General features: G+C 35.4%; 4 protein-coding genes, 5 long non-coding RNA genes and 1 other non-coding gene across 10 annotated transcripts; 5 read left to right on the top strand and 5 right to left on the bottom strand.

Moving 5' to 3' along the window:
* The first annotated feature begins 5 nt into the window (after positions 1–5).
* Positions 6–149, top strand: snu6. The gene is made up of 2 exons (NR_197165.1): positions 6–51; positions 102–149. It is a non-coding gene; the product is annotated as a small nuclear RNA U6 (small nuclear RNA).
* A 316-nt stretch (positions 150–465) lies between these two features.
* On the bottom strand, positions 466–761 carry SPOM_SPNCRNA.3147. Its single transcript, NR_192514.1, has one exon. It is a non-coding gene; the product is annotated as a non-coding RNA (long non-coding RNA).
* vrs2 (valine--tRNA (Val) ligase Vrs2/Vas2) lies at positions 613–3,971 on the top strand. Its single transcript, NM_001019249.3, has 7 exons — positions 613–809; positions 863–1,015; positions 1,054–1,170; positions 1,215–1,304; positions 1,345–3,171; positions 3,211–3,483; positions 3,532–3,971. Exons 1-7 carry the CDS (start codon positions 711–713, stop codon positions 3,823–3,825), a joined length of 2,853 nt encoding a protein of 950 aa, NP_593819.1. The 5' UTR covers positions 613–710; the 3' UTR covers positions 3,826–3,971.
* On the bottom strand, positions 1,317–3,883 carry SPOM_SPNCRNA.838. Its single transcript, NR_151219.1, has one exon. It is a non-coding gene; the product is annotated as a non-coding RNA (long non-coding RNA).
* A 26-nt stretch (positions 3,972–3,997) lies between the features above and the next one.
* lcb4 (sphinganine kinase) lies at positions 3,998–5,825 on the top strand. Its single transcript, NM_001019248.3, has 3 exons — positions 3,998–4,242; positions 4,302–4,487; positions 4,577–5,825. Exons 1-3 carry the CDS (start codon positions 4,128–4,130, stop codon positions 5,650–5,652), a joined length of 1,377 nt encoding a protein of 458 aa, NP_593818.1. The 5' UTR covers positions 3,998–4,127; the 3' UTR covers positions 5,653–5,825.
* Positions 5,826–6,492: 667 nt separating this feature from the next.
* SPOM_SPAC4A8.06C (esterase/lipase) lies at positions 6,493–8,624 on the top strand. Its single transcript, NM_001019247.3, has one exon. The coding sequence runs from the start codon at positions 6,676–6,678 to the stop codon at positions 8,410–8,412; it is 1,737 nt and encodes a 578-aa protein (NP_593817.1). The 5' UTR covers positions 6,493–6,675; the 3' UTR covers positions 8,413–8,624.
* On the bottom strand, positions 6,687–8,585 carry SPOM_SPNCRNA.837. Its single transcript, NR_151218.1, has one exon. It is a non-coding gene; the product is annotated as a non-coding RNA (long non-coding RNA).
* Positions 8,625–8,721: 97 nt separating the features above from the next.
* myp2 (Myo3-like myosin II heavy chain myp2) lies at positions 8,722–15,165 on the top strand. The gene has a single exon (NM_001019246.3). It carries the CDS (start codon positions 8,760–8,762, stop codon positions 15,072–15,074), a length of 6,315 nt encoding a protein of 2,104 aa, NP_593816.1. The 5' UTR covers positions 8,722–8,759; the 3' UTR covers positions 15,075–15,165.
* Positions 10,257–15,042, bottom strand: SPOM_SPNCRNA.836. The gene has a single exon (NR_151217.1). It is a non-coding gene; the product is annotated as a non-coding RNA (long non-coding RNA).
* SPOM_SPNCRNA.835 lies at positions 14,976–15,332 on the bottom strand. The gene has a single exon (NR_151216.1). It is a non-coding gene; the product is annotated as a non-coding RNA (long non-coding RNA).
* Positions 15,333–15,374: the final 42 nt, after the last annotated feature.

Genomic DNA, 15,374 nt, shown 5'->3' with positions numbered 1-15,374 from the left:
CTGATGATCTTCGGATCACTTTGGTCAAATTGAAACGATACAGAGAAGATTGTAAGTAACAATATTTACCAAGGTTCGAGTCATACTAACTCGTTGTTTAGAGCATGGCCCCTGCACAAGGATGACACTGCGACATTGAGAGAAAACCCATTTTTTTTTCTAAACAAAATTAATCATACATTCAAATCTTGATTTCCAATCGCTTTAACTTTTTTAAAATAAATATCTATTGTTTCATATAACTTTCAATTTCCTAGATACTACAGTACATTAAACACGTATTACAACTTCTTGCTAAGTCGCAAAGCATTAATTAATTAGTTTTCTGTAGATAATTGAAAAGAAAAAAAACATTTTTTCATCGAAATTTTTTATTGGACAGGTAAATATATTTAACGCGATTACTCTATCGAAATCTGAATTAAAAACTAGTTAAAAATTTTCGACTAGCTTGTTTGTTACTATCGCCAATATACCAAGCTTTGTTCACAAAGCAATTGACTAGATGTAGGTTCATATAGCATATTATACGAATTGGCAGCATCAATGGGTAGGAACAGTGAGCTCGTATTTCACTTTAACGTCTCAAACGGAGCAAAGTTAGCCTCTTCTAAACATTATCAGCATTGGTCATTCCTGACTCCCTTCTATGTTCATATATTGTTTCTTGAATTACAAAAAATAATTCTTCGTTTTCATGTTACAGTTCTATGTTTCATTTTCAACGCTCTTTTTCTTCGCGTAAAGCTCATGGGTTACTAAGTTTTAAGAATCGTAACTATATACACATTGAAGCTCCCTTTGATATTGTATTATTTCTTTATTTCATTTATCTACCGTGTATTAATAACTCAATAAATAGGCAGCGATCCAAGATGGTTGGAACATAATTCGTAAACACATTCATTATCCCAAGCCTAAAAGCATAGAAGCTCCAATGTTTCCCATCTTGCTCCCACCTCCTAATATTACTGGAAAATTGCATATCGGTCATGCGTTGACCATCACGATTCAGGTATATGATTTGCAAAAACAAAGAACTAACAATTGAAGGACGCTCTAGCTCGTTTCTATGCTATGCATGGCTACAAGGTTTCCTTTCGGCCTGGCACTGATCATGCTGGCATTGCTACACAGAGTGTTGTTGAGAAGTACTTGCAAAAAAAAGGGGTATGTGTATTTTTCATGCATACCAATTCTTACATCTGTTTCAGGTTTACAGAAATCAGCTTTCAAAGGATGAGCTGTTGAGCAGCATACATTCTTGGCAAGTAAAATATCAGAAAAGCATCATCAATCAACTGGTGAGTATATACCCTACTTACAAAATTCATCTAATAATAGAAATCTTTCGAAGCAATTTTTGATTGGGACAACATTTTTTATACTATGGATCAAAACCGATCAGAGGCTGTCAACGAAGCTTTCATAAGTCTGTTCAATGCCGGGCTAATCTATAGAGCTAATAGATTTGTTAATTGGTGCCCTAAACTTGAAAGCGCAGTATCCGACATTGAGGTCGAAAGCCAGCAGATTAATAAGCCGGTTACGAAATATGTTGATAATACACCTGTGGAATTTGGATGGCTCTACGAAATCTCGTATCAACTAGAAGGATCCGATAATGAACAATTAAATGTTTCAACAACTAGACCGGAAACGATATTTGGAGATCGAGCTATTGCCGTCTCTCCGCACGATGAGAGATACAAAAAATATGTTGGAAGGTTTGTTAAACATCCTTTGATAGATGACCTTCTTATTCCAGTAATATGTGACAATGCTGTAGACAGACATTTTGGAACTGGCGTTTTAAAAATTACTCCGATGCATAGTATTGTTGATTATGAAATTGCTAAGCGACACAATATTGATTGTGTGTCTATTATGGATAAATCAGGAAATTTAATTAACTGCTCAAAAGAAGTGAATGGAATGAATAGACTCAAAGCTCGCTCCAAAATTGTTCGTCTTTTGCAGCAAAGAAACAGACTGGTTGAGCAGGTTCCACATTCACTTATATTATCAGTATGTTCTCGTACAGGGGATGTTATAGAGCCAGTCATGGTTCCCCAATGGTACCTTTCTGTGGACTCTTTGAAGAAAGAAGTATTAAAGTCAAGCAACAAACTCAAACTCGTTCCTTCCTTAGCAAGAAAAGAATGGGATTCATGGTTTAAAAAAATGGGCGATTGGTGCATTTCTCGCCAAATATGGTGGGGACATCAAATTCCCGTTTGGAAAATACTTGAAGAAGACAAGTGGATTGCTGCTCCGAATTATGAGAAAGCACTTCAATTGTCGGTGGGGAAATCCGTTTCCCAAGATTCAGATGTCTTAGATACTTGGTTTTCTTCAGCATTGCTTCCTTTATCAGCCTTCGGTTGGCCTAAAAGTAAAGATATTCAGCCTCTCCCATTCATTGAAAGTGGGCAAGATATACTGTTTTTTTGGATTGCTAGGATGGCATTGTTATGCAAATATTTTTCCAATGAACTGCCATTTAAAGAGATTATTTTACACCCTCTCGTTCGAGATTCTGAAGGGCGTAAAATGTCAAAATCATTAGGTAATGTTATAGATCCTATGGACATTATAAATGGTGTTACTTTAGAGAACATGAAAAAAGCATTGCTTGAAGGAAATCTTCCTATTTCTGAAGTACATAAATCCTCAAAACAAATGGAGAAAGCTTTTCCTAATGGTATTCCTGCTCAGGGGATCGATATTTTCCGTTATGGGCTTTTTTTATGTCTTCACCATGAACAAAGAATACTCTTGGATATGAACTCATTTTCAGATGCCCATCGTTTTGTTTCAAAATTATGGAATCTCGCTCGCTACTTTAATCAGTATAAAGACAAAGAGAATCCTTTAAAGCTAACTGATTCACAACGTCAAAGAATTTCATTACTTAAAATGGCAACGTATTCAAAACTGCACCATGCTGTTGAGGGTGTGAAAGAGTCTTTTGAGCAGCGAAAATTTTTTAACGCTGCTGATATCATGAAAAACTTTCTGTTGAACGATCTTTCGTCTGTTTACGTAGAGCTAACTAGGTTTGACGTGAAAGATAGTAAATCCTCTGCATATGAAGTCTATCGAGTTTTTTCTGATATCTTGCATATTTTTTTGAAGCTCATTCACCCTATCGTACCTTGTATTTCAGGCGTATGTGACAAAGACGTTATAAATGTATTAACAAACTAGGTTATGCTACACAGCAAAATAATCCCTGAACGTAAAAACAGTGAATTTTTAAGCTTTCCAACATCACAACAAGAATGTCTATTAGTTCATGACAACCAGGCAGAAGTGGTTGTCCAAAACGCATATGATGTATTGATTCAATTGAGGAAACTGGAATCTCCTCTAAATAAGAGTCCATCAAGGGAGCATACTGTTTACATCTCAACGTCCTTGGAACCATTAAAATACTTTTACGATGCTATTGAACAATCAACTAATCTTAAGTTGAAAAGCGTATGTAAAACATTTTCATAAGCTTATGAATTTTTAACATTCTTGTAGATAAGCCAAGAAGATACTATTGATTTGATGAGAAATCAAACCTTTATTTTATCTCGGATATCATCAGACACTATACTGCTTGTTCCAAAAAAGCTTTATCCAAGTAAAAGGAAAAAACTGCGAAAAAACTTGGATGATTTGCAGAAAAAACTAGATAAAATCCAACACACTACATCGTCTTCAGGATATGAAAAAGCACCTTCTTATATCAAATTGAAGAACTGTGAGCTTCAGAAGGATATACTAGTCAAAATACAAGACATAAAACAAGCCTTATTAAACACTGAGATATAAGTTCATAGATCAACAAATTTTACTACTTATTGATTACTAGATACATATTACAAAAGCATTTATATAATGGTGGTATTCTAAAAGCAAGTAAATTTTTTTAAAAAAAAATTGATAAATAATTTATATTATTATATTTTTATAATCACCTTAGCGTCCTCGGAAACGCCTCATCACCAGATTGACCTTAGGAACTTCGCTTAACCGAAGATAAAAGCATTCGGTTTTGACCGAATCCTATTTCTCTACCACCCTCGTTTTAATATCCTGTTAATACCCTTTTATCTCTTATGTGTATTTAAACCATGGATTTCGGTCTTACCAATAATTCAATCAAAGCTTTTGAAGATCAGAAACTTTTGCACATTCATCAATCTTGTGTCTCTTACCCTAGCGATACTTTGATCTGTTCTATTCCAGGTAATTAAAACGCGTTGCTTTTTCGAATATGATTATTTTCGTGTTATTAACAATAACAGTCTCTGCAAAAAATGTCGATTTAAACATTCCTTTTAAAAACATTCTTTGGGTAGATAAAACTGGCCCTAATTCTGTAACGTTAAGTTATGTATCTAGATCAAGCAAAGTTGCAACAAAATGCTGGGTTGATTTCGTCGAAAATTCCGATCAGTTTTGTGAATATTTGTTGGACGTTGCATATAAAGGTTCGTTCTCTGTTTTCATTACATGTGTATATAATATGTATTAATTATTATTTATTACGATTTTTTTTAAAAAACTAACCACCTGAAAGGTATAAAACGTTCAAGACGATTCATTGTTTTTATTAATCCCCATGGAGGGAAGGGAAAAGCCAAACATATTTGGGAAAGTGAAGCGGAACCAGTTTTCAGTAGTGCTCACAGTATATGTGAAGTAGTTTTGACTAGACGGAAGGATCATGCAAAAAGTATTGCAAAGAATCTTGACGTCGGAAGTTATGACGGTATATTATCTGTTGGAGGTGATGGCTTGTTTCATGAAGTGATCAATGGCTTGGGTGAGAGAGACGATTACTTGGAAGCATTCAAACTTCCCGTTTGTATGATACCTGGTGGATCTGGTAATGCATTTAGTTATAATGCGACAGGACAACTTAAACCAGCATTAACCGCTTTGGAAATTCTTAAAGGAAGACCTACTTCTTTCGATTTAATGACCTTTGAACAAAAAGGAAAGAAGGCTTACTCTTTTTTGACAGCCAATTATGGTATCATCGCTGACTGCGATATTGGTACTGAGAATTGGAGATTTATGGGTGAAAATCGTGCATATCTTGGGTTCTTTTTGCGTCTTTTTCAAAAACCGGATTGGAAATGTAGCATTGAAATGGACGTTGTGTCTTCTGATCGTACAGAAATTAAACACATGTATGAGAAAAGTAAAAACTTAGCACCGATGTCTGAATCAAGCGATAGCGATAAAACGGTTTCGACGAGTCCTGAATCACATTTATTGACCTTTGAAATCAATGATCTTTCAATCTTTTGTGCTGGGTTACTTCCGTATATCGCACCTGATGCAAAAATGTTCCCTGCAGCTAGCAACGATGACGGCTTAATCGATGTTGTAATTGTTTATTCTAAACAATTTCGTAAATCTTTATTGAGTATGTTTACTCAACTCGATAATGGAGGTTTTTATTACTCTAAGCATTTAAACTATTACAAAGTTCGTTCTTTTCGATTTACTCCTGTTAATACGGGAAAGCGTCATTATTTTGCTTTAGATGGTGAAAGTTACCCATTGGAACCATTTGAATGTCGCGTGGCTCCAAAATTAGGAACTACTTTATCTCCTGTTGCAGGGTTTCAATTGTTGGATATATAAGCAACAGCGAGTGGTTTTTTTTTTTTTTTCAATTTGTCCAACTTATTGGGGTTTTCATTAATTAATTAGTTTTCTGTAATTAAGCCACGCTTAGGCTCTATAATTTTAGACTTGTTTTAATTTCGTTTAATTGTATTTAATAAACAGCGAACTAAGAGTTCTTTTCCTCCGAATTTATATACGACATTTAGAAAGATTCCGAACAAAAGCAAGAGCATTAAGTATTCTTTTTCTTTGTACTTTCGCCCATCCTAATTTGCAAATTAGGAAATTACAAAACGTTATCGTAGACTGAAGAAGTACACTTCTATTCCTGTTCGTTAGCACGTTTAGTGGTGTTGCGATGCACTGGATTTATCACTAATCATTTTGTACTTCAGGTTTTAATTGTTCAATAGTCGAATTAGAGGTAGTCAATTATACGTTATCAGAATTTGTTTATTAAACATTTATGTCTTCATTACATTGCTTATACGACGGATAATAAAACAGGCTTAAAAACTCCTATTCATATGATGATACTCATAATATTATGAAGTGCATTAGAAGAAGTTACTCGTGTCCAGCGCCAGTTTATTGTGTTTCAAATTTATACCTCGTATAATGCGTTTTGTTCTGGTGGGCATAGATAATCTGCATATATAGATATTAAAATATGATGAATACTTACCAGTCAAACTATTGGAAACAAAAAAAATAAGTAAATTTAACTTACAGCTAAATAATGTAAACATACCCATCTTAGTTGTAAAGCTCGTCAAAAACAATTTAGTGAGTTTTACTGAAGGCCGAAGCATTTTTTGCATAGTATAAAACTAACAATCGCGAGAGCATTACTCTGTAGTAAGGCCAAGAGTTGCAGCATTTATGAATTAATATAAATACAACGTCTCTTTTAAATGTTATGCTTCTCTTTGGCAGCATTTTTTGTTCTTTTTAATACTTTTGTATCATTATCCTTCTAATAGAGTTAAAAAATAAATCTATGCGATTTTTTGCTAAAAAACCGTTATTTTTTAGACAATGCTGAAAAAGGAGCAGTTAACTGTCGAATCAATTAATGATGGAATATCTAAAACGTTTAGTCAAGCATTCCGTTTCCTGGCTCATCATGAGTTACGCAAGAATAGAACTTTCATGCTTGATTTGGGAGTGTCGATTTTAAAAAAATTTTTAATTGATAGCAGGGATTATAAAGTAGAAGTTGTTCAAGATTTTTGCTCAAGGAGCTTAACGGATGAGTTTAAGTTTAAATTTACATCACAACCTATAGATTCAAAGTCAGAATCAGATTCTGCTTCTTACATTCGAAACTATTTGGGACCAGAAGGCATTAAACAATTTGGGGGCTCAAACTGGTGGCTTTATCGAAAGTCACCTTTAAAATCCTGGTGGATTGAAAGGCGACATCATATAAGGCACAATCTCAAATGTGATAAAGTTATTTTTTATGTTCATGGAGGTGCTCATTATTTAAGTACTGTTCGTACTAATGCTTATCATATTCAGCGTCATACTGCAGCTCTGGGTGCTAGAACCTTTGCTCCAGATCTGCGGTTAGCACCGCAATTTCCCTTTCCTTGCTCTTTGCATGATGTACTTTCATCTTATTTGTATCTACTTAAAAGCACCAAGCCAGAAAATATAATATTTATGGGCGATAGCTCAGGTGCTGGTTTAATCGTTGCATCACTAGTTTTGATTAGAGATTCAAAATTACCCTTACCTGCTGGAGTAGTTTATGATTCCCCTTGGGTTGATTTGACTCATAGTCTTCCTTCTGTAGTTGCAGATGATGCTGCTGACTATATTCCAAGCGAAGGATTTCATCACCGAGCCAGCAGATATTGGCCCATTACTAACTTAGATTCTTTCTCAACGATATCCGAAAAGGAATTACTAAATTATTCCAAGAAACAAGAATTGACTAACTTTATTGAAAACAGCATACGTAAAAAAATTCAGACCATCAAAAATTTGATCCCCGTGTTGCAAGAGATGGATAAAGAACATGCACGTATTGATTTTGACAATGTGGACTCTCGTTTAGACCCTAACATTTTGACTACATTTCCTTTTCAAGTACAGTTTTATACCTCTAATGCAAATTTAAAGCATCCTCTGATCAGTCCTATCTTCACTGAAAACCTTGGTGGTTTACCGCCGTCACTTGTTCTGGGTGGATCGGGCGAACGCTTACGAGACGAAATAGTGTACATCGCTCACAAAATGAATACAGACGTATACAATGGTAAGCGTACAAAGGTTCGTTTGGAAATGTACGATGATTGTTGTCATGTCGTTACAGCTCTTCCTTTTGTAAAAGAAGCTGGGATTATGGTCCGACGTGCTGCTAATTTTGCTTATTGGTGTTTAAAGCAGCATGATTCGTCTTTTGTATCGCCTAATAAACACCTTGATGGTAATCCGTCTCATGCTAATGAAGATATGGTTCGTTTAAGAATTTCGCGAAATGGTGAGGAACGATTGATGGAGCCTAAAGATGAAATTCAATGTTTAAATTTACCGAAAAGTGCTTTAGGTACTATACAGGTGAAAGCACTCATTCGCTGGATTGACGTTGAATTAATCTTGCTCAGTAAAGACACTAAAAAGCCAGCACGGTACTTCGCTGAATTTAAACACGCCGATTTAAATGGGTATTTAGTCAAGCCCAAAGAGTATACGATGGAAGGGGAAAATCCTCCACTTTCTGCCTTGGTAGCTAACTGTAAAATTAGCCCCGAAAAAAAACAATAATTGCCTGAGACTTGTTTTCATTCTTTTATTTTATCTCTTCTCGATTTCCTTTTTCGTTGAAGTTGAGTTCTTTAGTTATTCACTTTACTTCAACTTATTTATTTTATCAGAAGATTACTAAGGGATATCCACATACGTGCCTAATATCCTGGCAAAAGACGACTGGCTTACTACATTTTAACAGGTATAATTTATTGTTTAACCATTTATAAGTATTCTCTTACATAGTATTGTAAACAATCCATTTGTATTTCGTTGCCATAGTAACATTCATAAATATTTACATTGCTGCGCAGTCATGATTTATACAGCTGCAGCATTGCCAATGTGTTATACTTCTTAATTTAATGTCGTATCTTTCAAAAAATGGCTCTAACGACAACAATAATATTATCAAAAAGCTAGTAGATGCTGAAAAACATTGCAATGCCGTGAAAGACGCGTCTTTTGATGAACGGACATGGATCTGGATTCCTGATTCGAAGGAATCATTCGTGAAAGCTTGGATAGTTGAAGATTTAGGAGAAAAATATAGGGTGAAATTAGAAAGAGATGGCTCGGAAAGAATTGTGGATGGATTTGATGCTGAAAAAGTAAATCCACCGAAGTTTGATATGGTTGATGACATGGCTGCGTTGACATGTCTCAACGAACCATCAGTAGTTAACAACCTTACTCAGCGTTATGAGAAAGATTTAATATATACCTATTCAGGCTTGTTTCTCGTTGCTGTAAACCCCTATTGTCATTTACCAATTTATGGCGATGATGTTGTGCGAAAATACCAATCTAAACAGTTTAAAGAAACTAAACCCCATATTTTTGGAACAGCTGATGCCGCATATCGAAGTTTATTAGAAAGGAGGATCAATCAATCTATTTTAGTTACTGGTGAATCAGGAGCTGGAAAAACTGAAACTACTAAAAAGGTTATTCAGTACCTAACATCGGTCACTGATGCTTCCACAAGCGATTCTCAACAGTTGGAGAAGAAAATCCTTGAAACGAATCCTGTGTTGGAGGCTTTTGGGAATGCTCAGACTGTCCGGAATAACAACTCATCCCGCTTTGGCAAGTTCATACGAATTGAATTTTCTAATAATGGAAGCATCGTTGGAGCGAATTTAGACTGGTACCTTTTGGAAAAATCTCGCGTTATACATCCTTCCTCCAATGAACGCAATTATCACGTCTTTTATCAACTACTTCGAGGTGCTGATGGATCATTGCTTGAAAGTCTTTTCCTTGATCGATATGTTGACCATTACTCATATTTAAAAAATGGTCTCAAGCATATTAATGGAGTCGATGATGGCAAAGAATTTCAAAAATTATGCTTTGGTCTCAGAACTTTGGGGTTTGATAATAACGAAATTCACAGTTTGTTCTTAATTATAGCTTCAATTCTTCATATAGGAAATATTGAAGTAGCATCTGATCGTTCGGGGCAAGCTAGATTTCCTTCCTTAACGCAAATTGATCAATTATGCCATTTACTCGAAATCCCTGTTGATGGATTTGTTAATGCAGCTTTACACCCAAAGTCCAAAGCTGGACGAGAATGGATTGTGACGGCAAGAACACGTGAACAAGTAGTCCATACACTACAATCCTTAGCCAAAGGCCTTTATGAGCGTAATTTTGCGCATTTAGTGAAACGTCTGAATCAGACTATGTATTATTCTCAGTCTGAACATGATGGGTTCATTGGGGTTTTAGATATTGCTGGGTTTGAAATTTTCACTTTTAATAGTTTTGAGCAACTCTGTATTAATTTTACAAATGAAAAGCTTCAGCAATTCTTTAATCATTACATGTTCGTTCTGGAACAAGAAGAATATACACAAGAACGCATCGAATGGGATTTTATTGACTACGGAAATGATTTGCAGCCCACCATAGATGCTATCGAAAAATCTGAGCCCATTGGTATTTTTTCTTGCCTCGACGAGGATTGTGTTATGCCAATGGCTACTGATGCTACATTCACAGAAAAACTTCACCTTCTTTTTAAGGGTAAATCCGATATATACCGTCCTAAAAAGTTTTCTAGTGAAGGCTTTGTTTTAAAACATTATGCTGGTGATGTCGAATATGATACCAAAGATTGGCTGGAGAAAAACAAAGATCCTCTAAATGCATGTCTTGCCGCACTAATGTTCAAATCTACTAACAGTCATGTGTCTTCTCTTTTTGATGATTATTCGTCAAATGCTAGTGGTCGAGATAACATTGAAAAGAAAGGAATCTTTCGTACTGTGTCGCAGCGTCATAGGAGACAGCTTTCTAGTCTTATGCACCAACTCGAAGCAACTCAGCCTCACTTTGTCAGATGCATTATTCCAAACAATTTGAAGCAGCCTCACAATTTGGATAAATCTCTCGTTCTTCATCAACTTCGATGCAACGGTGTACTGGAGGGTATTAGAATTGCTCAAACTGGATTTCCAAACAAACTATTTTATACAGAATTTAGAGCTCGTTATGGGATTCTTTCGCAGTCATTAAAGAGAGGATATGTCGAAGCAAAAAAGGCAACAATAACGATCATCAATGAATTAAAATTACCTAGTACCGTATACCGTTTGGGTGAAACAAAGGTATTTTTTAAAGCCAGTGTCTTGGGTTCTTTAGAGGATCGCAGAAACGCTTTACTGCGGGTGATATTTAATTCATTTTCAGCTCGCATTCGTGGGTTTTTGACAAGACGGAGACTTTACCGGTTTAATCATAGGCAAGATGCAGCTATCCTTCTACAGCATAACTTGAGGCAGTTGAAGTTATTGAAGCCACATCCTTGGTGGAATCTTTTTCTGCATCTTAAACCGTTATTGGGAACAACCCAGACTGATGAGTATTTAAGAAGAAAAGACGCACTCATAAATAATTTACAGAATCAATTGGAAAGTACCAAGGAAGTTGCAAACGAATTAACTATTACCAAAGAACGAGTCTTACAATTGACTAACGATTTGCAAGAGGAACAAGCTCTGGCACATGAAAAGGACATTTTGGTAGAAAGAGCCAATAGCCGGGTTGAAGTTGTTCATGAGAGACTGTCAAGTTTGGAAAATCAAGTAACTATTGCTGATGAAAAATATGAGTTTTTGTATGCAGAGAAGCAAAGCATAGAGGAGGACCTTGCCAACAAACAGACAGAAATTTCTTATCTTTCCGATTTATCATCTACATTGGAGAAAAAGCTGTCTTCAATTAAGAAGGACGAGCAAACGATTTCTTCTAAATATAAAGAGCTTGAGAAAGACTATCTGAATATCATGGCGGATTATCAACATAGTTCGCAGCATTTATCAAATCTTGAAAAGGCTATTAACGAAAAGAATTTAAATATTCGCGAATTGAATGAGAAACTCATGAGACTTGATGATGAGTTACTATTAAAGCAACGAAGTTATGATACAAAGGTTCAAGAATTAAGGGAAGAAAACGCAAGCTTAAAAGACCAATGTCGTACTTACGAATCTCAATTAGCAAGTCTTGTTTCCAAATACTCAGAAACAGAAAGTGAATTGAATAAGAAGGAAGCCGAGTTAGTTATCTTTCAGAAGGAAATCACGGAATACAGAGATCAACTTCATAAAGCTTTTCAAAATCCTGAGAAAACTCATAACATTAATGATGTAAAAAGTGGCCCCTTAAACAGTGATGAGAATATTTATTCTACTTCTTCGACCACGCTTTCAATTTTGAAGGATGTTCAAGAGCTTAAATCATTACATACGAAAGAAGCAAACCAGTTATCTGAACGGATTAAAGAGATAAGTGAGATGCTTGAGCAAAGTATAGCGACTGAAGAAAAGCTTCGTAGAAAAAATTCTGAACTATGTGATATAATTGAGGCCTTAAAATACCAAATTCAGGATCAGGAAACTGAAATTATCTCTTTAAATGCTGATAATCTGGATTTGAAAGATACAAATGGTGTTTTGGAGAAGAATGCTAGTGATTTCATAGACTTCCAAGGTATAAAAAGCCGTTATGAACATAAAATTTCAGATTTACTGAATCAGCTTCAGAAGGAAAGGTGTAAAGTTGGGCTATTAAAACAAAAAACAGAAAATCGGTCAGTTACACAACACACTTTAGATGGAAATTCTCCACATCCATCATTTGAAGAGAAACATTCAGGTGATCCTCTAAAACGCATTGATGGTAATAACGATGATCGAAAAATTGACAATAAATTATTGAAAACAATTAGTAAAAGCCTTGATGCTTTGCAACTAACCGTTGAAGAAGAACTTAGCAATCTGTATTCCCTCTCTAAGGATTTATCTTTTACTGACATTTCGGGACACATACCAAACTCTATTAGGAAGCTTGAAAAAGGGTTGAGTACTTTATCAGAATTAAAGGAACGTCTCAATGCATCAAATTCTGACAGACCTTCCCCGGACATTTTTAAAGATACTCAAGCTATCATGAATTCTCGGAAGCTATTAAGCAATCCTAATTCTGATGCTCAAAGTGGTTTAATATCATCATTGCAGAAAAAGCTTTATAATCCTGAATCTAATATGGAATTTACTGGGCTGAAACCTTTGTCTCCAAGCAAAATCAGCAATTTACCCTCTTCTCAACCCGGCTCACCTTCAAAGAGATCTGGCAAAATGGAAGCACTGATTAGAAATTTTGATCAAAATAGTAGTATTCCTGATCCCTTTATCGTTAATCAACGGAATTCCGTGCTTCAAACAGAGTTTGAAAAAATCAATTTGAAGTTAAAGGAAGCTACAAAGTCTGGAATCTTAGATAACAAAGATCTATCAAAATTTTCGGAACTTATACAATCTTTGTTAAAAGAAAATGAGGAACTTAAAAACTTAACTACTAGTAATTTAGGCAGTGATGATAAAATGCTTGATTTTGCTCCATTACTTGAAGATGTTCCAAATAATACTAGAAACCAAATCAAAGGTTTTGTGGAAAAGGCAATATCATCGAAGCGAGCTATTGCAAAGTTATATTCGGCAAGCGAAGAAAAGCTGTTTTCAACGGAAAAAGCTTTAAGAGAGATAACCAAGGAAAGAGATCGTTTGCTTCATGGGTTGCAAGGACCTTCTGTTCCTACATCTCCTTTAAAGGCTCCCACTGCTTCTCAATTAATAATTCCCAATTTTGATGGTAGTATAACTAATTATTCTGGAGAAGAAGAAACCGAGTGGTTGCAAGAAGAAGTTAATATAATGAAGATAAAGGAGCTTACTTCTACAGTTAACAAGTACCGCGAACAGCTTGCGATGGTCCAGTCACTCAATGAGCATGCAGAATCTTCACTTTCTAAAGCTGAAAGGTCTAAAAATTATCTTACCGGGCGTTTACAGGAAGTTGAAGAACTCGCTCGCGGATTTCAAACAACAAATGCTGATCTGCAAAACGAACTGGCAGATGCTGTCGTGAAACAAAAGGAGTATGAAGTTCTTTACGTTGAAAAGAGCAACGATTATAATACTTTGCTGCTGCAAAAAGAAAAACTGATGAAACAAATTGATGAGTTTCATGTCATTCGTGTTCAAGATCTCGAGGAACGAGAAAAGAAGGATCAACTACTCTTTCAACGTTATCAAAAGGAGCTAAATGGTTTCAAAGTACAGTTGGAAGAAGAACGTGAGAAGAACTTGCGCATTAGACAAGATAATCGGCACATGCATGCGGAAATTGGTGATATCCGTACCAAATTTGACGAATTAGTTTTGGAAAAGACAAATTTGTTAAAAGAAAATTCAATACTTCAAGCAGACTTACAATCTCTTTCTCGTGTCAATAATTCTTCCTCAACAGCGCAACAAAATGCCCAAAGCCAACTTCTTTCTTTGACTGCACAACTCCAAGAAGTACGAGAAGCAAACCAGACATTAAGAAAAGATCAAGATACCCTTTTAAGAGAAAATCGAAACCTTGAGCGAAAACTTCACGAAGTTTCAGAGCAATTGAACAAAAAATTCGATAGTTCTGCAAGACCTTTTGATGAAATTGAAATGGAGAAAGAGGTATTAACACTCAAGAGTAACCTTGCTCAAAAAGATGACTTACTATCATCATTAGTTGAACGCATAAAACAGATCGAAATGTTTGCGCTAAAAACTCAAAAAGATAGTAATAATCATCGAGAAGAAAATCTTCAACTGCATCGTCAACTCGGAGTTTTACAAAAGGAGAAAAAGGATTTGGAGCTCAAATTGTTTGATTTAGATCTTAAAACTTATCCCATATCAACATCAAAGGACGTCCGAATGCTACAAAAGCAAATATCAGATTTGGAAGCATCGTTTGCTGCTTCCGACATCGAACGAATTAAAGGAATTGATGAATGTCGCAATCGCGATAGGACTATCCGTCAACTGGAAGCTCAAATATCAAAATTTGATGATGATAAAAAGAGAATACAGAGCTCAGTTTCTCGTTTGGAGGAAAGAAATGCGCAACTGAGAAATCAATTAGAAGATGTGCAAGCTTCAGAAACACAATGGAAATTTGCACTACGTCGGACGGAACATGCTCTTCAAGAAGAGCGTGAACGCGTCAAAAGTTTGGAAACCGATTTTGATAAATATAGATCTTTGCTGGAGGGTCAAAGAGTAAAGAGAAGTGAAAGTAGATTATCCATGAGGTCCAATCGTTCGCCTAGCGTTCTAAGGTAGCCAAGCTTCCCAAAGACTCGACATGTATTTTTTAAGATGATGTAAATTATTAGTTCATGAATTTAAAATTATTTTATTATTACTATTATTATGCTCTGCGTCAACGTAACAAGTAACCACAAGGATACTTTAGTTCAAAAAAAAAAGTAAGTCGGTCAAGTAAAAGGCATTTTAGTTCGGTTTACTTTTTATTTTACCCCTATTATTTGTACAATGGTTATATGCAGCAATCACATTGTAAAAGAAAACTATGAAGAGATAGGCGGCGATATTAAATGTAGAAGAGCTCTTGCATAACAG

This window comes from Schizosaccharomyces pombe (assembly GCF_000002945.2).
Source record: "Schizosaccharomyces pombe strain 972h- genome assembly, chromosome: I".
Taxonomy (NCBI): Eukaryota; Fungi; Ascomycota; class Schizosaccharomycetes; order Schizosaccharomycetales; family Schizosaccharomycetaceae; genus Schizosaccharomyces; species Schizosaccharomyces pombe.
The sequence above is the reverse complement of the archived record's forward strand: the minus strand, read 5'-3'. Positions and strand labels throughout refer to the sequence as shown.